Below are 25,523 nucleotides of genomic sequence, written 5' to 3' on the forward strand. Positions count from 1 at the left end.
TCTACCCCAGTTTCCAAATACCTGCCATGGGACATTCCAACCTTCAAACCTGCTTCTCCTTCATCCTTCTATTTCGGTAAGTATTGCCATCTTCCTAGGCCCGTGGTCGACAAACTGCGGCTCGTGAGCCACATGCGGCTCTTTGGCCCCTTGAGTGTGGCTCTTCCACAAAATACCACGGCCTGGGCGAGTCTATTTTGAAGAAGTGGCGTTAGAAGAAGTTTAAGTTTAAAAAATTTGGCTCTCAAAAGAAATTTCAATAGTTGTACTGTTGATATTTGGCTCTGTTGACTAATGAGTTTGCCGACCACTGTCCTAGGCAATAGAGCTTGAAAGTGTGGTCTCATTTTGACTCCATCTTTTTCTTTATCCCCTACCTCCTATTGGTTATAAGCACCTTTTTTATTCCACCTTCATGAAATATCATGTCTATCTCCTTCAAACTTTCTAATTATTTTTGTTGTATCATTCTAATTTATTAACTCACTTAAAAGGTACTTATTGAGCCCCTAACTATTCCCTAGGCACTATGGTAGGTGCTTAGGTACTAAGCTTAAAAGATGTTCCTCTTTCTTAAAAAAGACTGTTCGTTTAGTGGAAAGACACTGCAATAATTGATATGATGGACTTATTGATGCAATAAGCCCTTAAAATCTGCCCAGAGTGAAGAAGAACTTGAAAGATGAGTAGCAAGACTTATGGTAGGGAAGAGATTTCAGATAGAGCAGCCTGTGACACAGCAAGGGGCCCTGGGGAACATGGCATATTTAATGAACCACAGCTAGTTCTCTATTGCTGGTGCATAAAGTATTAGAGATTAAAGAGATAGGCGATAAAGCCTGGCCGGTGTTGTTCAATGGTTGAGCATCGACCCATGAACCAGGAGGTCATGGTTCGATTCCCGGTCAGGTCACATGCCCAGGTTGTTGACTCAATCCCCAGTAGAGGGTGTGCAGGAGGCAGCCAATCCATGTTTCTCTCACATCGATATTTCTCTCTGTCTTTTCCTCTCCCACTCTCTCTAAAAATCAATGGAAAAATATCCTCTGGTGAGTATTAAAAAAATAATAATAATAAAATGCCAATATTTTAAAAAAATTGATGTGAAAATTTCAAGAAGGCAGTCAGAAATAATAGGCCTAAAGCTCAGCAGAGGCTCTGGGCATTAACCCTGGGGGGAGATACGTAGTGTGTGTGTGTGTGTGTGTGTGTGTGTGTGTGTGTGTGTGTGTGTGTGTGTGTGTGTGTATACACACACATACATATGTATATACAGTAGATACGTATATAGAATAATATGTTTATTATAGATAATTTGAAAATTTACAGAAAATTTTGAAGGAGTCACCCATAATTATACTACATAAAAAAGCAACAGTTTTTGTTGGAGAATGGCTTTCAAATATTTGTATTTTTAAGGTGAAAGAGCTGATGGTCCTTATTACTGGCCTACAATTACAGCACTTTTTGAACTGGTCTTTCCACATCAAATCTCTTTTTCCACTGCATCCTTTATACCACGAGTCCTCACATTTTTTCTGTAAGGGAAATGTGTGGTGTTCATCATATATTCTTTGTTTTTATCTTTTATTTATCTGTTTAACATGTTTTTATTGATTTTAGAGAGGAAGGGAGAGTGGGAGACAGAAACATCAGTGATGAGAGAGACTCATAGATCAGCTGCCTCCTGCAAGCCCCACACAGGATCAAGCCCACAACCCAGGCATGTACCCTGGCCAGGAATCGAACACCAAACTCCTGGTTCATAGGTCAACACTACCACTGAGCTATGCAAGCTGGGCTGTTTTTATTTTTTATAAACCTTTTAAAATATAAAAACCATTCTTTGCTTGCAGGCTGTACAGACAGAAATGGGCCACACTGACCAGCGTTTGTGAACACCTGCTTTATGCCACTGCCAGATTAAGCCTCCTAAAATACGTCTCTCATCATAACATTTCCCTGTCTACTTTCTGGTCATTTGTTTTAGCCTACCAAGTAAAATTCAAACATTTAGTCTGGCATCTGAAATCCTCCCTAAGTGGGTCCTAACATACTCTCTGAGTGCATCTCAATGAAATGTTTTTATAAGCCTTCATGCTTTTGCAGTTTTATGCTTTGCGCTGTTTTCTCTCTACATGTTAAAATCTTAGCCAATTTTCAGGACCAATATAACGGCTATCTTTCATGTCAAGCCTTCCCCAGAAGTGGTTTCCCCTCTTTGGAACTCTAGAGTGATCTTACCATATTCCTCCTCTACTTGCATTTATTGCCCTCTACTGGATACTTGTAACCTCCCCTTTAGTTTATAAGGCAGAGGGTACTATCCAAAGTGAGAGACACTATCTTTATTACACAGGACACTTAGCGCAATGCCAAACCCATCATAGGTGCTCCATCAGTATTTGAGTGGATTGTGATGGGAAAAATAAGGGCGAGAAAGAATGAAAAAAAAATATGAGAAAAATCTTAATAAATTTTCAATAGCATGGTTCTGGGGATTAAAATCCAAGGACATTGTATAGCAAGGCTCTGTTATATTTTTATCCCAATGGATTTTCTCCATTAGTTTCTTCGCTGAAGGATATAATTGGAATATTTCCATAGTGGTTTAGTTGGTATGATAGATGATACTCAATATACAAGCTAATCTCTGCTTTGCTTTAAAATATTGCTTTCTTTTTTTAATGTAATAGTCTAAAGAAAAATTGATTAACAGCTTAAAGGAAGGATCTGGTTTTGAAGGCCTGGACAGCAATACTGCTAATAGCATGGAGCTAGAAGACCTTCGGCATGAAAAGGAGATGCAAAGGGAAGAAATACAGAAACTGATGGGTCAGATACATCAGCTGAGATCTGAGTTACAGGTAAGATTCCTTACAGTTCACTTCAGAGATAGCCATTTACCCACAATGGTTAATAGTTTAAGGGGTGCTGGATTCCTTACTTTAGGGAAAGGGTATTGGTGAAATAACATGTGGAACTTCTGGAATAATAGTCACCAAATAGAAGTGAACCTAAAGCAATAGGTTTCTTGTCCATTCATTGACTTCAAGTTATGGCAATAATAAATGTAGGTAACCAGATTTATTCATTCAACAAACGCTTACCAAGTGTCTGCCATGTACCAGGCATCTTCTAGGCTTGGAGTTGTAACAGGGAACCAGACAGAATCTTCATACTTCTGCATCTGACATTCTAAGAGTTAAATACAAATTAGATTTTGGCTTGTCTGTATAACTGGGATGTTTTCTGATATTAAAATGGGATCAGGGATGGTCTTTTAATTATAATTTATACATAATCTTATAATTTTATAGTTTATTTATAATTACTATATTTAATCTAAGAGTAAATTGAGCTGTTAATTTAAACATAGAGTCTTTGACATAAATATATGAGGAGTCTCTGAGGATGAGAGAAGATAAAGTACAGGGTAGCAAGCCTTCTTTAAAAAAAAAAATTCACAAAGGCTATTCATCCATGCATTAACTCAGAATTATTGATTTGTAAGACATACATAAACCACAAAGGAAAGTGTGGAAGTTCTGAGAATAGGCTAGCTTGTCTAGAGCATAGGCCTGAATGTCAGATCTGGAGATAGATCTCATCCTGGGCCCTTAATCGACGTGTTACCTTGCACAAGGCAGTTTGTTTTCTCATTTGTAAAATGCAGATAAAGGTTATTTTGAGACTAAGGATATGTGTAAAAGGCTCTCAGTAAGTAGTAACTGCTATTATTTCTGGATTTTTTTTTTCTTATTGGCCAACTAGAAGAGCCGGTAAAGACTTCTGTCCTTGTAGTCTTTAAAGTAGGGTTTTTTCCCCCTGTAAATTGAATTTTTAATTCTAAACAATTTAAGTCCCATGAACTTAGAAATTGAGTAGATGCTAATTTTATTCATACCTTGCCTTCTTCATAACATGTCTTTGGATATTTCTGATTTGTTTGTTTAATATCACATCCTTCCCCAGAGGGTGGAACTCTCAGTGGTTGAACATTAGCTCATGAAGCAGGATGTCACCGTTCAATTCCCTATAAGGGCACATTCCTGGGTTTTGGGCTTGCTCCCCAGTAGGGGGCGTGCAGGAAGCAGCTGATCAATGATTCTCTCTCATCATTGATGTTTCTGTCTCTCTCTCCCTCTCCCTTCCCCTTCCTCTTCTGAATTAATAAAAATTAATATCTCATCCTTACCCCAACCTCACTGATGACATTAACCCATTTTTCTACCCTTTCTCAAGAAGTTTATAAAGTCTATAATAAAGTTTATAGTATTAGGTCTAGGTCTAGCAAAATGGGAGAATGGTTAATAATTACAATAGCTGTCATTTACTGAGCACTTCCATGATAGGCACTGCGCTAAGCCACTAAGCTCTCAATATATATATATATATCTACATATATATCTCCTTTCATTTATTCTTTACCATAACCCTGTAAGGGAAATAATACAGTTTTCATTTGACAGTTTGAAGAAATAGAGGTATGGTGAAGGAAAGTAACTTCCCATGACTTATAAAGGGGCAGAGCCAGAATGTGATCCTAGTCAGTCTAATTCCAGAACATGTGTTTTTAATTATTATTATTATATTTTTTATTGATTTCAGATGCTCAACCACTGAGCCATGCCAGCCAAGTAGTTCAGTTCTTTTTGAAACTGCTAGCTTTCGAATACAGATATAAATCTCCCAGTGGGGCACTGTCTTCTCGTACTTCTTTTTTTTCCCAATTCTTTATTGTTTGAAGTATTACATATAGGATTACATATGTCTCCTTTTCCCCCATTGACCTCTCCCCGGCCACCTCCACCCCCCGTCTTCTCGTACTTCTTAAACCAAATGGTTTATGTGCTATGGCAGCTATGCTGTCCTGTTCATTGCTCTCACCATTTGCCATCTATACTAATAAAAGGGTAATATGCTAATTAGACTGGATGTCTTCTGGACATCCTTCCAGACAAAGCCATGGTGGCGGGGGCTGAGGCAGAGGTGGTTAGGGATAATTAGGCCGGCAGGGGAGAGTTAGGGAGCGATCAGGCCAGCAGAGGAGTGGTTAGGGGCAATCAGGTCGGCAGGCAGAGGTGGTTAGGGGTGATCAGGCAAGCAGAGGAGAGCAGTTAGGGGGCGATCAGGCTGGCAGGCAGAGGTGGTTAGGGGCGATCAGGCAAGCAGGCAGAGGCGGTTAGGGGTGATCAGGCAGACAGGCAGAGGCAGTTAGGGGTGATCAGGCTGGCAGGGGGGGCAGTTAGGGGCATCAGGCCAGTAGGCAGAGGCGGTTAGGGGCGATCAGGCTGGCAGGCAGGCGAGTGGTTAGGAGCCAGTGGTCCCGGATTGCAAAAGGGATGTCCAACTGCTGGTTTATGCCCGATCCCTAAACAGGCAATCAGACATCCCTCGAGGGGTTCCAGATTGGAGAGGGTGCAGGCTGGGCTGAGGGGACCTCCCCCCGATCCCATGCATGAATTTCTTACACCGGGCCTCTAGTATTATATAATGAAGTGTCAGTTTATATGCTCCTTTTAGGCTGAGACCGTCTTTCATTTTTGTCCCTCCCATGCCTGCTGACTCCAGTTCATGGTGCGTGATGATTGCTCAGTACATATTGAACTGAACAGTTAATGATTGCTTTCACATATAAGATTCATCTTTTTAGGATATGGAGGCTCAGCAGGTCAGTGAAGCAGAATCAACAAGAGAACAGTTGCAAGATCTGCAAGACCAAATAGCTGGACATAAAGCATCTAAACAAGAACTTGAGGCAGAATTGGACCGACAGAAGCAGGTAAGGATTTTAGGTTGATTATTGGAGAAGACTGTCTCCTAGCTGTCACATGAGGACACATCTCAGTAAAGGAGCTTCCTGACATTCTTAGGGGATATGCTTAGAGAACTAGTGGTAGACAGGCCTGACTGCCACTGCTATCCCACACTCATTGTTTGTTTGTTTCTTTTAACAGCTGAAAAATAGAGGCACAAAATTGTTATGAGACTTGCCTAATTTAACACAACTAATTACAGAACAGAGTAGAATCCAGGATTCTTGTCTCAGAGTTTTTTTTTTTCTATTACTCTGTATGTATTTTTTTATATGTGTTTGTCAGAGTATATACATATAGAAAACTTAAAAAAAAAATCAGTTGATTTTTGTTTTTTACTGCATTTTTACTTTCTGGACACAACAGTAATTGCTAGTTAACAGAGATATAACATTAGTACCATATTAGATTACTTTTTCTGATTGAGAAAAAGTGCTTATACAGATTATACTTACAAATCATGGTTAAGATTCTGTTTCATTGTTCAATTAGCAGTTGTATATTTTACTTTAATGTCCTGCTCGTATAAAATAAAAGGCTAATATGCAAATTGTCCCCTTGACTGGGAGTTCGACTGGGAGTTCAACTGGGAGTTTGACCAGGGGGTGGGGCTGGCCGGCCAACTGCCCACAGCCCTGCCCCCTAGCCGGCCTGGCCCCAATCATGCCGGCCTGACCCCACCTGTGCACGAATTCGTGCACCAGGCCTCTAGTACTTATATAATAGGTTTCATATTAACACAGTTAAACATGTTTATAGCCACATTTTCAGAATAAGATTCTATATCTAATATTAATCCTATCTAATAAAAGAGTAATATGCAAATTAACCATCACTTCATAATAAAGATGGCGGTGCCCACAGCCAATAAGGAGGGAATATCCAAATTGTGACAAAGATGGCGGCGCCGGCCGGAGCCATGGAGCCGGCTGGAGCGGGTGGGAGGCTTGGCTTCCTTGGTCGCCCCAGTTGGCTCCATGGCTGCCTCCCAGATAAAGCCATAGTGGCAGGGCTGAGGCAGGGGCAGTTAGGGTGATCAGACCAGGAGGGGAGGGCAGTTGGGGGTGATCAGGCCAGCAGTGGGGGAAGTTGGGGGCGAGCAGGCCAGCAGGGGGGGCCAGTTGGGGGCAAGCAGGCCAGCAAGGGGGAGCAGTTGGGGGCAAGCAGGCTGGCAGTGGGGGACAGTTGGACGTGATCAGGACAATGGGAGAGGCAGTTTGGGGCAAGCATGCTGGCAGTGGGGGCAGTAGGGGGTGAGCAGGCTGGCAGGGGGGGCAGTAGGTGGCGAGCAGGCCAACAGGGGGGCAGTTGGGGGCGATCAGGCTGGCAGGGGGGGCAAGCAGGCTGGCGGAGGGGCAGTTGGTGGTGATCAGGCTGGCGGGGGGGCAGTTGGGGGCAATCAGGCCAGCAAGGGGATGGGTAGTTGGGAGTGAGAAGGCCAGTGGGGGGGGCGCAGTTGGGGGTGAGCAAGCTGGCAGGCAGAGTGGTTAGGGGCGATCAGGCAGGTAGGCAGGTGAGCGGTTAGGAGCCAGCGGTCCCTGATTGCAAGAGGGATGACTGACTGCCCCCAAGGGGTCCCAGATTAGAGAGGGTGCAGGCCGGGCTAAGGGACAGCCCCCCCTTGTGCACGAATTTCGTGCATGAATTTCGTGCACCGGGCCACTAGTAACATCTATAATTTATTGAGCAGTGACATTGTTATAGTCACTTAATTTACATTATCTTAGTTCATTTCTCATAATAAAATCACTGTCGTGTTTATTTTATAGAAGATAAAACTATTCCAGTTTTGCATATTTATGTCCTTTAAAGATTTATTTTTTAAATCTTCACCTGAGGACATGCTTGGAGGAGGGGAGGGGAGGGAGGAAAGGAAAGAGGGATGGAAACATCAATGTGAAAAAGAAACATTGATTGGTTGTCCTGAGAGAGAAGCATCAATGTGAGAAAGAAACATTGATTGGTTGCCCTGTATAAATGCCCCAATTGGGGATCAACACAGCAGCCCAGGTATGTGCCCTGACTGGGAATTGAACTGGCAACCTTTTGGAGCACAGGACAGCAGTCAATCAACTGAGCCATTCTAGCCTGGCAGATTTTTTTACATTAGGATTTATTCTTTCTGAAAGTGGTTCAATTCTCAGAGAATTATTTGTTTCTATTTCGAAAGTAGCACTTAAATCTGTTTTCTGCATATTAAGAGAAAAACTGAGTAGCAACCTACAGAGTACATCATGGGCTATCTTAATTTAATTAAAAGATTAGCTATCCTGAGAGAAACCAAGATGGCGGCATAGGTAAGCACCTAAACTGCTGCCCCGCACAACAATTTCAAAACTACAACTAAAAGATAGAACGGACACCATCCAGAACCACAGGAAAGCTGGCTGAGTGGAAATTCTACAACTAGAAGGAAAGAGGAAATCTCAGGGAGAAGGAGCGGCAAAGAGCAGAGGTACGGAGACACGCGCGCACAGAGAGGAAGGGCGGTGGAGTGCCTGGCTGGCTTTCTCTGGCGGAAGGGGGAAAGAAGCCCCCGACTGCACTGAACCCCAGTTCCGACTGCAGTGAACCTCAGTTCCGGGTGAAACCCTGTGGACCCAGGCTCATACAGGGGGAGTTTGGACTGTCAGGTAGAGAGAAAGGCACACGGAGACTCGGAGACTCGGGAGCCGCGGCGGCAGGGGCAGGGGTCTGGAGGCGTGAGTGCACACAAAGACTGACTGTGGAGGTTGCCACGGGCTATCCCTGGCAGAGGGGAGTCAGAGGCTCCTGATTGCACTGAACCGCAGATCCAGGCAAGCCCCTGGGGACCCACGCTCTTACCGGGGAAATCTGGACTGTAAGGCGGAATCAGGAAACTCGGGAACCTCGGAAGGCAGAGGTCTGCTGACCCGCCCAAGGGCAGGGCTGACGGGAAGCCGAGACTGTCTGCCCCGCCCTGAGACTCCACCCCTTCCAAGCTGAGCACAAAGGCTTTTGCAATCTGGCAAGGCTAATCCTATAAGGCTGTCTCCAGCACCAAACTTCTCTCAGCATAGACACAGCTGATCCTCACAGCCAACTGGCCTGCAGGTCAATTCCTCCCCGTGATACCAACAACAATCAAGACTTAACTACAACAAGGCTGTACACACAGTCCACAAAGAGGTGCACCAAGAGTGTCCACCTCAGGTTAACTAGGGAGGCCGACCCACTGGGCCATATAGGAAACCTAGCACACAAAGCTACTCTACCAACTCAGCAAAGCAGTGAAAAATGGGGAGACGAAGAAACAGATCACAAACGAAAGAAATGGAGGAAAACAAACGACTGGATATAGAATTCAAAACCACGGTTATAAGGCTCTTCAAGAATATCCTAGAAAAGGCCGATAAATACAACGAGAACCTCGAAGATATGAAAAAGGACCAACTAGAAATTAAACATACACTGACTGAAATAAAAAATATTATACAGAGACCCAACAGCAAACTAGAGGAACGCAAGAATCAAGTCAAAGATTTGAAATACAAAGAAGCAAAAAACACTCAACCGGAAAAGCAAAAAAAAGAAAAAAGAATTCAAAAAGTTGAAGATAGTGTAAGAAGCCTCTGGGACAACTTTAAGCATACCAACATCAGAATTATGGGGGTGCCAGAAGAAGAGAGAGAGAAAGATACTGAAAACCTATTTGAAGAAATAATGACAGAAAACTTCCCCGACCTGGTGAAAGAAATAGACTTACAAGTCCAGGAAGAGCACAGAACCCCAAACAAAAGGAATCCAAAGAGGACCACACCAAGACACATCATAATTAAAATGCCAAGAGCAAAAGACAAAGAGAGAATATTAAAAGCAGCAAGAGAAAAACAGTTAATTACCTACAAGGGAGCATCCATACGACTGTCAGCTGATTTCTCAACAGAAACTATGCAGGCCAGAAGGGAGTGGCAAGAAATATTCAAAGTGATGAATAGCAAGAACCTACAACCAAGATTACTCTACCCAGCAAAGCTATCATTCAGTATTGAAGGGCAGATAAAGAGCTTCACAGATAAGAAAAAGCTGAAGGAGTTCATCACCACCAAACCAGTATTATATGAAATGCTGAAAGGCATTCTTTAAGAGGAGGAAGAAGAAAAAAGTAAAGAGAAAAATTATGAACAACAAATACATATCTATCAACAAGTGAATCTAAAAATCAAGTGAATTAAAAATTTGAGGAATAGAATAAACTGGTGAATATAATAAAATCAGGGGCATAGAAAGGGAGTGGACTGATAATTCTCAGGGGGAAAGGGGGATGGGGGGTGCAAGAAGAGACTGGACAAAAATCGTACACCTATGGATGAGGACAGTGAAGGGGGGGTAAGGGCAAAGGGTGGGGTGGGAACCAGGTGGAGGGGAGCTATGGGGGGAAAAAGGAGAAACAATTGTAATAATCTGAACAATAAAGATTTATTAAATTAAAAAAAAAGATTAGCTATCCTTTCAGAAATTGCATTTTAATTTATTTAAGGATCTAATATATATTTAAAGGCAAAAATTTTATGTTCTTGATGATTAGTGAGATAATTTTCATTTTATTATGGCACATGGTTTCAACCACATTCATTTCCAGTGCCCTTTTATAAAATGAGGGAGGTAAGTAGAAGAAAGTGGAGTTGAATATAGCTATGACTGTTTACTTAGTAATCAGATGTTGTGAAGTACTTAATTTTAGGATTAAATGTCCTGTAGTGCTCTTCATCAGTTTAGATCATTCATCCTTAAATTTTGTGCTAGCCTAGAGCTTCAGAAATAAGGCATACCTGTAAATTGTTATTCTCCTACCCTAATTACCTTCCTCATTTTCTCTCTCTCTCTTTTTTTTTAATTTCTTCATTGATTAAGGTGTTACATATGTGTCCTTATTCCCCCATTACCCCTCCTATCCCCCCCCCCACTCATGCCCTCACCCCCCTATTGTCTGTGTCTATTGGTTAGGCTTATTCTCTCTTTTTTTAAAACATATATTTTTATTGATTTCAGAGAGGAAGGGAGAGGAAGAGAGAGATTGAAACATCAATGATGAGAGAGTCACAGATTGGCTGCCTTCTGCTCTCGCCCCCTACTGGGGATCGAGCCCACAACTCGGGCATGTGCCCTTGACAGGAATTGAACCCAGAACCCTTTAGTCTGCAGGCTGATGCTCTATCCATTGAGCCAAACTAGCTAGGGCCATTTTCTCTTTTTTCACTTATCTCAGTTTTTACAGTCTGGGAAATGAGCAGGTTGAACTAAATGTCTAAAGTAGTCTTTGGCAGATTAGTCCATCTCACGTGTATGTCTTCATACAGCTCCCTTTACTGATGAAGCTCCCAGCACAGTGAAGCATAATGCATTTTTAAATTGACATATAATTGACATACAATATACCATTAGTTTTAGGTGTACATTATAGTGATTTGATATTTATATACATTGCAAAATGATCCCCAGGATGTTAGCATCTGTCACCATGCAAAGTTATTAACAATATAATTGACGATATTCCCTATGCTACGTAATGCTTTTGAAGGTATTTAGCTAACTAATTACTTTTTCTTTCCTGGAATGTGCTTTGTTCTTAAATTCCGACTTGACTCTGAATGATCATATTTATTATACAGACTAGCAGTGGTTTAATGCAGTTGATAGTGAACCCAGAGGTATTTGTTTCTTTCTCTCTCTTTTGTTAATGACAGTGCAAAAAAGGTACAAGATATTGCCTGATACAAATAAGCACATGAATAAGCTGCTCAACATCATTAATCATTAGGGAAATGCAAAGTGAAACCTCAATGAGATAGCACCACATACCCAACTAGATTAGCTACACTTAAAGAGACTGACAACACCAAATGTGGGAAGGATGTGGAAGAACTGGCATGCTCTTATATTGCTGTTGGAATGCAAACTGGTACAGGTATTTGGAAAACAATTCAGAAAACAATTGGCAGGTTTTCTTCCTTTAAATTAGACATACACTTATCATATGATTCAGTAGCAGTTCTAGAAAAATTTAAAACATATGAGCACGTAAAGACTTGTACTTAAACGTTCATATACAGATTGATACATGATGCTGAAGTATAACTTTTTATTAGACCCATCCAAATCTGTTCATTTATTCATTCAGTATATACTCAGCACATATTGAGTGTCTGCTATGTGTCAGGCACTGTTTTAGGTTCTGGCGATGGAATAGGGAATGCTGTTTGAACTTTTATTTTGTGCCTCACTTTGTAGGAATTCCATTATATAGAAGAAGATCTTTATCGAACAAAGAATACATTGCAAAGCAGAATTAAAGATCGAGAAGAAGAAATTCAGAAACTTAGGAATCAGGTATGTGTCATTTACAACTTGGGCAAAGATACCATTCATTGTAAAGGCACATTTTTTCCAGAGAATACAGTAAGATCTTCTTTTTCCATATTTTCATCTGAGTTTTCTTGTTGCAGTGGTACAATGTTATTTTCAACCTGATATCAACTTTTCATCTAATGCCTATGAGTCTGCACTTGCTGTATTCTGTGGCTTGCTTCTTATAGAAGTACTAGAGGCCTGATGCATGAAATTTGTGCAAGGGGCTCAGCCCTTGAAGCCGTGTCGGCTGCCCTCAGCCCTCGCAGCCTGGCTTCATCTGGAAGGTTGTCCGGAAGGACGTCTGGCTGTCCGGTCTAATTAGCATATTACACTTTTATTATTATAGATCTTGTAGCCAGAGTCACTTGAGGAGATGTGAATTATCTCAACACCTTCTAACTTCAGTGGGGATTGTGCTGATTGCCAGTTTCATAAATGTGTTTTCCTTTTCCTAAGAAAAATCCAGGGATAAATCTTTCTATTAGCAATTGATAGGTCTTCCATGAAGTCAGCAAGACCTCTTTGTAACTCTGGAAATGAGAAACATAAAGAAAACAGCCTGTGCCTAGCACCCAAATTTACCAGTCTTGATCATTAACTGCCGAAATCATGCATTCACTTACTCTGTAGTTGTAGATTGTCCTTTCCTCCCTTCTCTTCAGGCGATTGACTCAGTAAGTAATGGACTCCTTTAAACAGTGTTACCAAAGTGATTGATAAATGCTGAGGCAGTCCGGAGGAGTCTAAAAGAAGGCTGAGGTCAGCTTGGGCTAGAGTTGTTGGAAAAGGCTTCAAGGAAGAGGCTTTGAAGGCAGGTAGAGCCTGGATAAGAGAAGGGGACTGAATTTTCCAAGCAGGAAATGTGGACAGCTGAGTGGAGGAGGGAAATGTGACACATGAGAACAAATAGAAGATGCAATGAAGGAAGTTACTAAGAACCGTCAGCCAAGCCCTAACTGGTTTGGCTCAGTGGATAGAGCGTTGGCCTGCAGACTGAAGGGTCCCAGGTTCGATTCCGGTCATGGGCATGTACCTGGGTTGCGGGCACATCCCCAGTAGGGGGCGTGCAGGAGGCAGCTGGTCGATGTCTCTATCTCATCGATGTTTCTAACTTTCTATCCCTCTCTCTTCCTCTCTGTAAAAAATCATAAAATATATTTAAAAAAAAAAAGAACCGTCAGCCAGACCCTACTAGGGAAATTCTCATTTAATATCCCTAAACACCATGTGCAACAGGCACTGTTATCTTCAGTTAACACACGAGGAGACAGACAACAAGCACATTCGTCCTCACTTGAGGAAACAGATTCAGAGAAGTGTAGCAGTTTGTCCAAGTCAGATAGCGAGGAAATCACAGAGCAGGGATGAAAACCACCGGAAGAGAGTGGTCTTTGCACAACCGTTGAGTTATCCAGGTCGAAATGTTTCAACTATGTCCCATGGATCAGTGCTTTCAGATATTTTTGACCATGATATTACAGTAAGAAATACGGTTTATATCATGTCTCAGTACTCACACATTCTTAAAACGTACAAAACTAATAGAGAAGTTTCACAAAATAATACTCTCACATACTATGTGCTGTACGCTCTGATATGTCCCATTCTGTTCTACTTTTTAACGCGTCGATTGAACCACCAAGTTGATTTTGTGACCCACTAATATAGTTTGAAAATTTCTTCTGTAGTCAATGAAGGAACCATTCAGAGTTTTGAGAAATCAGTAAATACCACAGTTCACCTGTGGGGATGTGGCAGTGTGGTTTCTGTGTTATATGACTGGTTTTATGTAATGCTTTTATGAACTGTTGCCTTTCAGCTTACCAATAAAACCCTAAGCAATAGCAGCCAGTCCGAGTTGGAGAGTCGACTCCATCAGCTGACAGAGACTCTCATCCAGAAGCAGACCATGCTGGAGAGCCTCAGCACTGAGAAGAACTCGCTGGTCTTCCAGCTGGAGCGCCTCGAGCAGCAGATGAAATCGGCCACTGGAGCTGGGGGCACTGGGTCTTCCATCAATATGTCTGGAGTTGACAATGGCGAAGGTAAAAGAAGAACGGCCATTCAGTTCCAGTCAAGGGCACGTACCTTGGTTGCAGGCTCCTCCCCGGCCTGGGCCCTGGTCGGGGTCCGTGGGAGAGGCAACCAATCGATGTGTTTCTCTCACATTGATGTTTCTCTCTGTCTTTCCCTCTCTCTTCCACTCTTCCTAAAAATCAGTGGAAAAATATCCTCGGGTGAGGATTAAAAATAAAAACATTTTGTTGCCTTGATTTCTAATGTTGCTAATTCAAACATGATTTTGATAAGTTTAAAAAATACCATTTTTATTAAGAAAGAAGTTTCATCCAACGAAGCACCCACTTTTCTCCTTATGTGAAGATGGGCCATGTGCTGTTTGATATGATCATCAGTAAATTGGACTGTGGGCTGATTAATATCCCTCACTAGTGTGGGACTTGGAGGAAAGAGGCCTGAGGACCCATAGTCATATTTAAATATATAGGACGCTCAGTGGGATGTTGTAGACAAAGCAAATGATTCAGTACAGAGGGACTTTCGGGAATCTTAAAGCAAAATTTGCTTTAATAATCTTCCAATCCATAATTATGAATATATATTTTTTAATTTTTATGAGCAATAGGTTGAAGAACCCGTTTTTATTTTTTAATATATTTTTATTGATTTCAGAGAGGAAGGGGGAGAAAGATAGAAACATCAATGATGAGAGAGAATCATTGATTGGCTGCCTCCTGCTCACTTCCCACTGAGGATTGAGCCTGCAGCCCGGGCATGTGCCCTTGACCGGAATCGAACCCAGGATCCTTCAGTCCGCAGGCCAATGCTCTATCCACTGAGCCAAACCGGCTAGGGCTATAATTATGAATATTAAAGCTGATACATCCTATATAATAAAGAGCTAGTATGCTAATTAGTCTGAACAGCAGAATGACTGTCTGGACGACCTTCCAGACAAAGCCAGAGCTGAGAGGGCCGGCCAAGGCTGTGAGGGGCTGCAAAATTTGTGCATCGGGCCTCTAGTCTATATATATATGTAAAAGCCTAAGCAACCAAATGACCATACAACAGAACGATAGGTCCACGGGTCACTATGACACGCACTGACCACCAGGGGACAGATGCTCAATGCACAGGATCAGGCTCTCTCCTGTCTGGATTGGGCCTGTGGGGATTGGGTCAAAACAGTCTATCCAACATCCCCCGAGGGGTCCCAGATTGCGACTGGGCGCAGGTCAGGCCAAGGGACCCCACCGGTGAACGAATCTGTGCACCGGGCCTCTAGTAGTCATATAAGTATATCCATGCTCCATAATTTTAATAGAAAATCTGTATTCCCAAAATACATACTCAGAAAGAACGTTAAAGCCCTGGCCAGTGTGGCTTAGTTGGTTGGAGTGTCATCTCATATAACAAAAGATGGAGGATTCCATTCCCTGTCAGGGTTTGATCCCTGGTTGTGACATGTATAGGAGGCAACTGATGGATGTTTCTCTCTCTCTAAAAAAAAGAAATCACCAGTGAAAACATATCCTCGAGTGAGGATTAAAAAAAAGGGGGGGAGGTGTTAAAGATTTTAGTGTAAGCTTCAACAACCTTAATCCTAGAAAGTCCTTTTAGGCTTTTTCCCTATATATGTTTATATTATCTGTTTTATTGATTTTTAACTTTTCTTTTTCACATAAATATCATAGTTTATACAATAGTTCATACATTACTTTATAGGAATCTATTGTGTAAATACTGTAATTTGTTTGATCAGTTCCTTATGGTTGGGAATTTAGATTGTTGGCATTTTTTGTTGTAATATAGCAGTTCTGAGGAAAATATTTTCTGTACATCTCTTTTATTTTCTTGGGATAAATGATTAGAAATGGAATTGCAGGGTCAATAGGTATACACATTTGAAGGCTTTTTGATTTTTGGTGGCAAAATCAGCAAATAATTACTAAGTGCTTAGTTTATACCAGGTACTATCTTAGACATTGGACAACAAAAGAGACCAAAATCTCTGCCCTGTGGATCTTCCATTCTGGTAGTGTGGAGAGGAATGCAGGTGGAGGACACAGGCAGTAAATGAATGATGTGAGGTGGTGATATTTGCTGCCGAGGAAGGGAGACATGGGGTGCCAACTGTGGAGATGGGATTGTACTTTAGGGTGGTCAGGGGAGACCTCATTGAAAAGGTAGGAGGTAAGTAGACAATGAGGAGATCCACGGGAAAAGTGTTCCAGGTAGGGAGAAGAACAGGTGCTGCAAAGGCCCTGTGGCGGGAATGTTGCAGGAACAGCAGGGAGGCCAGGGCAGCAGGAGTGAGGGGAGTGGCATGGAAGGTGAATTCAGAGAACTTGAGGAGGCTGTTTAGGTCTGTAGGATGACATCTGAAGGAAGGGAAAGCCACTGGAGGGTCTTGAGAAGGGGGGCTGATGTAACCTGTATTTTAACAAGATACCTCTGGCTGCTGTGTCCATAGTAGACTACAAAGAACTAAGAGTGGAGGCAGGGGACCAGGAGGAGCTGTTGTATTAATCCATGTGGGAGATGAGGGTGGTTCAGAACAGAGTGGGGATTGTGAGGATTCATTTTAAAGGTGAGCTGACAGCATTTGCTGGCAGATTGTGAAGTTTGACAGGAAGAAAGGAGTCAAGGTTGGGGTCCTGAGCAGATGGAAGGATGGAGTTTTCATGTCTGAGATGGGGAGAACTGCAGGACGAGTGGGTTGGCAGCAGAGGCAAGAAGCCAGTACCATGGTTTTGGCATGCTGAGTTTGAGATGACTGTGAGTCATCCAGATGGAAATGGAACAGGTGATTGGACAAGTCTAGAGTTGGGAGTGGTCTGGGCTGGAGATGAAATGTGGGAGTCATCGGCTTTGTAGAAAGGCCATTCTTACTAACACAGGAGTTGTGTCCATTAATATTGACTATTGGCAACACTTGGTATTTATAAACTTTAATTTTTGTTAATTTCATAGAGAAATAACTTTTTAGTTTTTACATTTTGATTTTTTGGGTATGGAAGTTCAAACATTTCATATAATCAAATTTACCTGTTTTTTTATGATTTTATCTCTGGATGTAATACTTAGAAAGTTGGCCTTGAGAATTTCTTTCATATGTAACTTAATGTATATTCAACTATAATTTTGTTAAAAAATTCATTCATTATTTTCTTGTTTAAACAGGGGCACGTCTACGAAATGTTCCTGTTCTTTTTAATGACACAGAAACCAGTCTGGCAGGAATGTATGGAAGAGTCCGCAAAGCTGCTAGTTCAATTGACCAATTTAGGTAAGTCCTGCCAGTAACGATGAGTGATGGACCATCAAATATTTTTATAACCTTTTCTAGTGGTTTTCATCATTGTGAGTCCCATCAGATAGAGCTGATATTTAAAGTGACATTTACCTTATTCCTTTCATGGTATTTCAGTGTCATGAAATTGCTTTAAGAGGTCTGCCAGTGCCTATACTTATTGAAAATGATTAATCCTGACCATTTCTCTTCTTTCTGTAATAAACTCTATTTAAAAACTCATTAAATTGAGAAAGTCTCTATCACATGTAAATGCATCCATTTGAATGCTTTATCTCAATACTTTGTCATGTGATTAGAATAAAAGATGCTACTAATGAACAGTACTCATTGTAATATGTTTTTATATATTACATAAATAATGCGTAATTTATGTTATGTATATACTTACAAACTTTTTATACTAGCAGACATCTACCTTACGTAGAAAATGTTTTAGACGTCTGTTGGGAGTGAAGAGAGGACCCTAGAGAGCTCCAAGCAGCACCACTGCCATCGCTCCGGCCTAGTTACCATCACACCCTGGGAGGAGCCGCAGCTGCTGCAGACAGCCCCAGTCACCATCACCCCAACCATCAGCAGCGAGGCCTGCCACCCCCACCCTCAACACTGCCAACACCAAGCCTGGCACTCTGGGCAGTGGCACAGGGAGTGCCAGCCCAGGTAGCCTCATATCCTGGGCACCTGCCAGCAGAGACAAAACCATTGCAACGAAGATTTTGGGAACAGTAAAATGGTTCAGTGTAAGAGACGGATATGGTTTAATCAACAGGAATGACACCAAAGAAGATGTATTTGTACACCAGACGGCCATAAAGAAGAAGAACCCCAGGAAGTATCCTCACAGTGTAGAAGGAGAGGCTATAGGGTTTGATGTAGTTAAAGGAGAAAAGGGTGTGGAGGCAGCGAATGTTACAGGCCCCTGTGGAGTTCCAGTGCGAGGCAGTAAATGTGCAGCAGACCATAAGCATTTAGATGCTTTCCACGTCAGAGGGTCCTCCACACAATTGCCAGCAGGATTACCAGAGACCCGAGGTCAACAGCTACCTCCACATCGGTACCGCTGCAACTTGTGCAGATGCCTAGAAAACCCTAAAGATGGCACTGAGACTAAGCAGCTGACCCACCAGCTGAGAATTCATCTGCTCCCAAAGCTGAGCAGGGCTGAGTAAACGCCAGCTTACCATCTCTACTATCCGGTTCAGTCATCCAACAAGAAGAAATGAATATAAAATTCTAGCAGTATTAAGACCAAGCCTGGCCAGTGTTCCTAAGTGGTTAGAGCGTCAGCCTGTGCACCCAAGGTTCTTGGGTTTGATTCCTAGTCAAGGGTGCGCGCGCGCGTTCCACTCTCTCCAAAAAGCAATGGAAAAATAGCCTCATGTGAGATTAACAACAACAACAAAAAAGATGGGAGCTGAAGACCTTAAGTGCTTGCTTTTTGCCCGTGGACCAGTTACACAGCATGGGGGTTTTATTATTTTTACCTAAAGGTGTCTCTTTTTTGGTAATGACAAACACGTTAAAAAAAAAAAAAAAAGCCTAGTTTTTCTTAATACACCTTTTAAATTGTTACATATCTGGCAAGTTGAGATTTTTTAAGAACCTCATTTTTAATTTGTAAAAAAAGTTTACAACTTGATTTTTTTTTTTTTAAAGTCAACAAACTGCAAGCACCTATTAATAAAGTTCTTAAATAATTGTCAAAGGTTTTAGGTCTCCCTCTGCCGCAGTGCCATGGCTGCCCTTGGCAGCATCACCCCCACTGGCGAGTGCTGATGTTATGCTGAGTACTCACCTCCCTTGACCAAATGGGTGGACATGGAGATCGACCAAGGATGGCAAAAAGCTTGATGCTGTAGGACTGGGTGTTACAGCTTTTGCAGGTCACTGTGTATTTCAGGTCTGGAAACCTGTAGAACAAGTAATGGCAGAAGATTTCACACCTAGCCTTTCATCCTACTATAAAGGAGGATTTGAACAGAAAATGAGTAGGCGAGAAGCTATTCTTACTTTGGATGTAAACCCATCTGCTGGCAAGGCCGAGATTAGAACAGCTCACAGGAGAATCATGATTTTGAATCACCCACATAAAGGTGGAGCTCCGTACTTAGCAATCAGAATAAATGAAGCAAAAGACTTGCTGAAGAAACCACCAAACATTCACTGAGGCTCAGGGACTACTGCATATTTACTCTAAACCACCCCTGTTATCATTTTCATACATGTGCTACCATAAATAATTTCACTGTTAAGTGGTATAATAATAAAAGGTTAATAATCTCTTTTATTATCTTTTAAAGGAAAAAATGTTATAATAGTTTATATATAGCATTGATAAAGTTCATGTCTAAATATCCTATTAAGCTCTTTTGTCTTTTAGTGTTTATAATTAAACACGGTTTCAATGAACTATTGCATAAAAGAGCAATCTTTTCTTACTTTTATGTATCAGAATATAGCTGTGGTGTTACATATTAGGAGGAGGATTTACTAGGATTCCCAAAGCCATGGACCAAGGATGCCATAGTCATTTCCAAATTAATATGCACATCTATTTCAACTTTTGTTTATTCAGCCTACATAACTTGTAGAGAACCAGTATGCAAGGCATTGTGCTAGTGGCAAAGAAACAGAAAGGTAGAGAAGGTGTATTTGCTTGTACCTGTGTCCATCTTGATAGGGGGAAATGTAAAAAGGCGTGAATGGCAAGGTCTGGACATCATATTGCTCCTCACACTTCATTTGTTTAAGTGTTTACTTGAGTTTCTGTAGTTTTGTGTCTTTGGGAAGCATGTGTCCATATAAAAGCTTTCTGATTAGTAATTTGCAGATTGATTCCAACTAGACTTTCCTATTCTTGTTTTCACATTTGCCTTACGTTTTATAACTTACTTAGTTCCTAAAAGAAAAATGATTTAGAGAGGGACCAAGCTGTTTAACAGCTAAACCCAAATAATGATAAAAGTATTTGTTTACACTATGGATTTCTATATGATTATTTCAAATAATTATTTAATCTACTATAAATAAATCTTTATGGTGGCCACAGAACTAGTATAAATGAGTGGAATGTTAAAAAGCATTATTAGATATTACTACAAGTAGATCTAATGTTAGTCTAACTCTCTTCTCTTCTCTCCACCCCACCACCATTTGCACAGTATCCGTCTGGGAATTTTTCTCCGAAGATACCCCATAGCACGAGTTTTTGTAATTATATATATGGTAAGTGAACTTGTATAAAAAAACAATGCTGCACTTGATTTTTTCAGCTGCTGGTCTTTTTTTTTTTTTTTTTAATATGTTTTTATTGACTTCAGAGAGGAAGGAAGAGGGAGAGAGAGAGACAGAAACATCAATGATGATGACTGGCTGCCTCCTGCATTCCCCCTACCGGGGATCGAGCCTGCAACCCAGGCATGTGCCCTCACCAGGAATCAAACCATAACCTCCTGGTTCATGGATTGAGGCTCAACCACTGAGTTATACCAGCCAGGCAGCTGCTGGTCTTCTGACTAAAAGTTTAGCAATCAGTTTTGAAAGAGAATTCATTTTTAGTAATGCAAGTGAAGATAATTTGTTATGTCTAAAATATAAATTGCTCAAAGACTTTTCCTACACTAAAATTGACTTTAGTGCAGTGTTACAGTTAACTCCATTGCTAAGCCCCTCTTATGATAAAAAATACAAAACAACTGATTTCTTATCTTGATGTAAAGTTGCTTTCCATGTGTTTTGCTTTGTTTTCTAAAACGGTCTCAAGGTTGATTTATTTTCTTTCATATTGTTTAGCTCTAATAATGGTTACCAGAGTCAGGCATGCCATTTCATGTGTCCTGTGAGCCTAAAAAACTCACTCACTGTTCTGAATGGGGATGCTAAAAGTAGTTGAGTTGAATTAAAACGGGCAATTTTTTCTTCAAAAGGAATAAAAGCACCCCTAGAAAGAAATTTTTTTCTGATCCACTAGAGGGAAGTGTTACTTAAAAAATAAAAAGTTTTTAAGAAGAGAGGGATGGAGAGAATGAGAGGAAAAAGATTGGCCTCAGAAAGGTTTCAGAATATGTCCACATCTGGGGTGATTTCCGGTTGGAGCTTTTGAGGAACATGTACTCTGTCTGTCAGCATGAGACGTGATGCTTCACGCCCGTGATGCCTGAGCGATGGAGCCTCATGCCGTTGTCCCCGATCACGAGGGAGCTAGTGGGACTGTGTCAGTGGAGGTCCTGTGCTGGATCCCAGATCACCTCTGAAACCTGGCACAGCATTCCTGTCGAGCATGCCTTCCCAACCCTCTTCACCAACGCATGGCCAAGCCCTCTTGCAGAACACCAGCTCTGACTGCTCTTAAAAAGCCTCTCCAGCCACTTCATGGCTCTCTAGCCATTGATCACCTGATTGTTTGGGGTACATGTGCTTGTCATGAATGAGTTGAGGACTTTTCTCCACTTGACTGAGCAATGTGCAGGAATTGTAACTACTACCCTCCATCGGTTGTACATCTGTTTCTTCATTAGTTACCCCGTAAACACGTACTGAGCCCCTGGAGTGTTGCAGACACAGTGCTGGGCAGGAACACAGTACACAGGCAGCTAAGACGTGGTTCCTGCCCTCCATGCGCCTCACACTGGGCCTGTGGTGTAGATGGGATCAGTGACTAATCCACACATTATCTTTTCTTTCTTAGGCTTTGCTTCACCTCTGGGTCATGATAGTTCTGTTGACTTATACACCGGAAATGCACCATGACCAACCCCATGGCAAATGAACCGAACCTGGTTGTTGCAATGATTGGTTGTCTTCTTCCAGACTTTGGATCTGTAAAGGGTCAATTGCTTCAAATTCCTGAAGAGGGTGCCCAAGATTATTTTATCACTACAAGCTTTTAACTTTTTAAGTTATTATACAAGTACTCTGCTACCTAAATCTTCCTCTAATTTCCTTCAAGTGGTAAGCGTTTCTAAAACAGACGATAATTTAACAAGCTCAGCTCTGCTTTTTCTGAGATTGGTGGTTCCGTGTATATATGTACACACAGATGCTGGGAGGTCACCTCTGTACAGACCAGCCTGTATTTTACTGATACTCATTATGGGTTGTAATCAGGGAAACTAATTGTATTTAGTGACATAAATAAAAGGTTTTCTTTTTGATAATTCAGTCTGCTTTTGTATTTTCCTGTATTTAACTTTGCAAATACACTTTTTCCCCTTTTGGTATACCTCACCCAAGGAGTGAGGATATAGTTTCCATTATTTTTTAGAGAGAGTGGAAGGGAGGGGCAGGGAGAGAGAAAGAAACATCAATGTGAGGGAGATACATCAATGGTTGCCTCCTGCATGCATCCCAATCTCGGGGAGGGGGGCTGGGCAGGGATCAAACCTGCAACCCAGGTACGTGCCCTTGACTGGGAATCGAACCTGAGACCCTCCAGGGCACAGGCCAACACTCCAACCACTGAAAGACGCGGGCCAGGGCAAACTTTGCAAATTTACTTCTGACATGTTAAAGGCCTGATTGGTATAAATCTTCTTACAAACATAAAATTTACTGTGCGTTTATCTTTTTAAAAATAATAGTTTTTTATCCCCATTAAACCAGACCCTTCCAGATGGCCAGATGACAGAGCAGTGGCAGCAGCTGGCATCACTCATGGTTGGTTCTCAGTGGGCTGCCCTTTCCCCAGTGTGTGCAGTTCCCCTCCCGACCCCTGCACCAAATTCCTTCCGTTCTCAGTCATTCATCGTCTTCCTCCGCCCTTGTTCCTTTTCTCAGCCTACACCTCCAGCACTACCTCAGGACATCGGTAGCCCCTGCTTGTGCATTTAGGAATCGAATCTGTTTCAGCAACCTTTGCATTTTTAAAACACTCCAGTGCAGAGACAGTACAGAGTTATTCTTTGAAGAGCGACACTTTCTTTGCTTTAAATCCAATATAATGTCTGTTGTGACTTTTCTTTTTTTCTATACGTCTCAGTACTTTTTCTGTCCCCTGGTCTCTCTTCAAATGTAATTAATATGCATGGTGGGGCAAAAGTAGTTTACAGTTCATATGGAAAAAACAATCATCCATAAATAATACTCTTCGTTTCACATCCTCACAACTGTAATCTCTTGCCCCACCCTGTGTGTGGCTCGGGCTGTGCGAGGGAGAGTCCCTCCAGTCAGGAGTGTCTGAAGCCTCCTGCCCGTGCCCTGCCGGAACCTGGCTGGAGTTTCTGTTCTCAATGAGATCTCTGCTAGGACGTCCGTTGACCTGTGACTTTAGTTATGAATTGTTCAGACGTTTTGGTACACTGCTCCGTGTCCCAGAAAATGTTTAAAGGTCATCCGAGGTGTGTTTGGGCTTTTTCTCAACTTAGCATGAATGAAAAAGGCAGAAAGGACCACGTCATCTAGAAGTGGGCCTGAGGTGTTGTGGGTGGGGGTGTCGACTCACAAACCTGTAGGATTTGTATCAGGTCTGTTCTCAGGGATGCTAGCCTGTCAAGAGTCTGAGCTGCAGAGTCAGATCTGGTCTTACACAGAGTAAAGAGTTTAGTCTTTTAATATCTTATTTTTAAACAATTTTTTTTAAATATTTTTTTATTGATTTCAGAGAGGAAGGGAGGGGAAGAGAGAGAGAAACATCATGATGAGAGAGAATCACTGATCGGCTACACACTCCACACCAGGGATGGAGCCTGCAACCAGGAATGGAACTGTGACCTCCTTGTTCATGGGTCGATGCTCAACCAGTGAGCCAGGCGGGGTTTGTTACTATCTTTTAAAGGTTGCCCCCCTCCCTCTAATTTGGAAACGTTTCTGGAAAATGATTAAAACCAGGTTACATACTTAAAATGGAAAACAGCACATGCTCCATCATCATGTATTCCAGACTTCCCGTCTCCGCATGTCCTGGCTTTTGTTGGTATGGCTCTAAATCTTTTGTTCAGTTTTTACACATTCTTGGCTTTGGAAATAGTTTGACAAAGTGCTTCCGAAATTATTACTTAAATCTCTCATTGAGTTTCAGGTTCAGTATTCTTGACCAATAACAGACTTTTCGGGGGATTTTTAAGGGTTATCCCTTACCATCAGAGAACACGAAAACCTTCTTTGGCCTAATTAAAAGGATTGTGTGAGGGCCGAATTTTTTTCCTTCCTAATACAATGCAGTCATTTAAGGACATCTTATTTATGTGCACATACACACATATGTTCTCAGAGCTCTTGTACTACTTTATGTGTCAGTGTAAAAATAAGTTTATTGTCATAAGAAAATTTCCCTTTCTCTAGACCAGGGGTCCTCAAACTTTTTAAACAGGGGGCCAGTTCACTGTCCCTCAGACAGTTGGAGGGCCGGACTATAGTTTAAAAAAACAAACTATGAACAAATTCCTATGCGCACTGCAGGCCCGGGACGCGTCGGCTGCTAAGCAGGACAGGCAGTGGCACCCGGTGGGCCGGATACATGTCCTCGGCGGGCCGCATGTGGCCCGCGGGCCGTAGTTTGAGGACGCCTGCTCTAGACTTTGTGCTTACCAAAAACCACCATTTCTGTTGCTACGGAACAAATACTTCCAAGGAGGAGCGGGGACTTTGTTAAAATGTGGAACCAGGCTCACCCTGTCTGTGCTGGTGATGGGGAGTAGGATGCTGGGCTGGGCAGCCTTCCTTGACTTAGGAAGGCTTACATCCTTCTCGCCCTGTGGGGGAACCACCGGACTCCTCAAATGTGCCTCATCGGCTGCAGCTCCCATTGCGAGAGGCCAGCTGTCCTGGAAAAGGCCCATAGGGGCATCCTGGTCGGGATGGTATGGAAGGAAAGACCTGGAAAAGCCGAAGAAGATGGTCAGGGACTAAAGCGTAAGGCACTTGAGGCTGTAAGAAGTGACAGAGAAGAAAATCTTAGTGGTTATTTTGAACATGTTAATTCCTATTAACTCCTGAGTAAACAGAGTAAATGATTCTGCACTTCCACAGACATGGACTCCAACACCTCACAGTAAGTGGAA

At 42.0% G+C, this 25,523-nt stretch overlaps 1 protein-coding gene across 1 annotated transcript in view; it reads left to right on the forward strand.

The window, feature by feature from the left end:
• The window catches only part of GOLGA5 (golgin A5), a 40,228-nt gene extending 17,542 nt beyond the window's left edge, over positions 1–22,686 (forward strand). The window contains exons 7-13 of the mRNA XM_080644583.1: positions 2,697–2,867; positions 5,657–5,785; positions 12,072–12,170; positions 14,011–14,236; positions 17,394–17,499; positions 20,688–20,751; positions 22,214–22,686. Of these exons, the coding sequence (XP_080500709.1) occupies positions 2,697–2,867; positions 5,657–5,785; positions 12,072–12,170; positions 14,011–14,236; positions 17,394–17,499; positions 20,688–20,751; positions 22,214–22,294 (876 nt within the window). The 3' untranslated portion in view covers positions 22,295–22,686. The remainder of the gene's footprint in view (positions 1–2,696; positions 2,868–5,656; positions 5,786–12,071; positions 12,171–14,010; positions 14,237–17,393; positions 17,500–20,687; positions 20,752–22,213) is intronic.
• Positions 22,687–25,523: the final 2,837 nt, after the last annotated feature.

Source organism: Plecotus auritus, assembly GCF_963455305.1.
Source record: "Plecotus auritus genome assembly, chromosome: 1".
Taxonomy (NCBI): Eukaryota; Metazoa; Chordata; class Mammalia; order Chiroptera; family Vespertilionidae; genus Plecotus; species Plecotus auritus.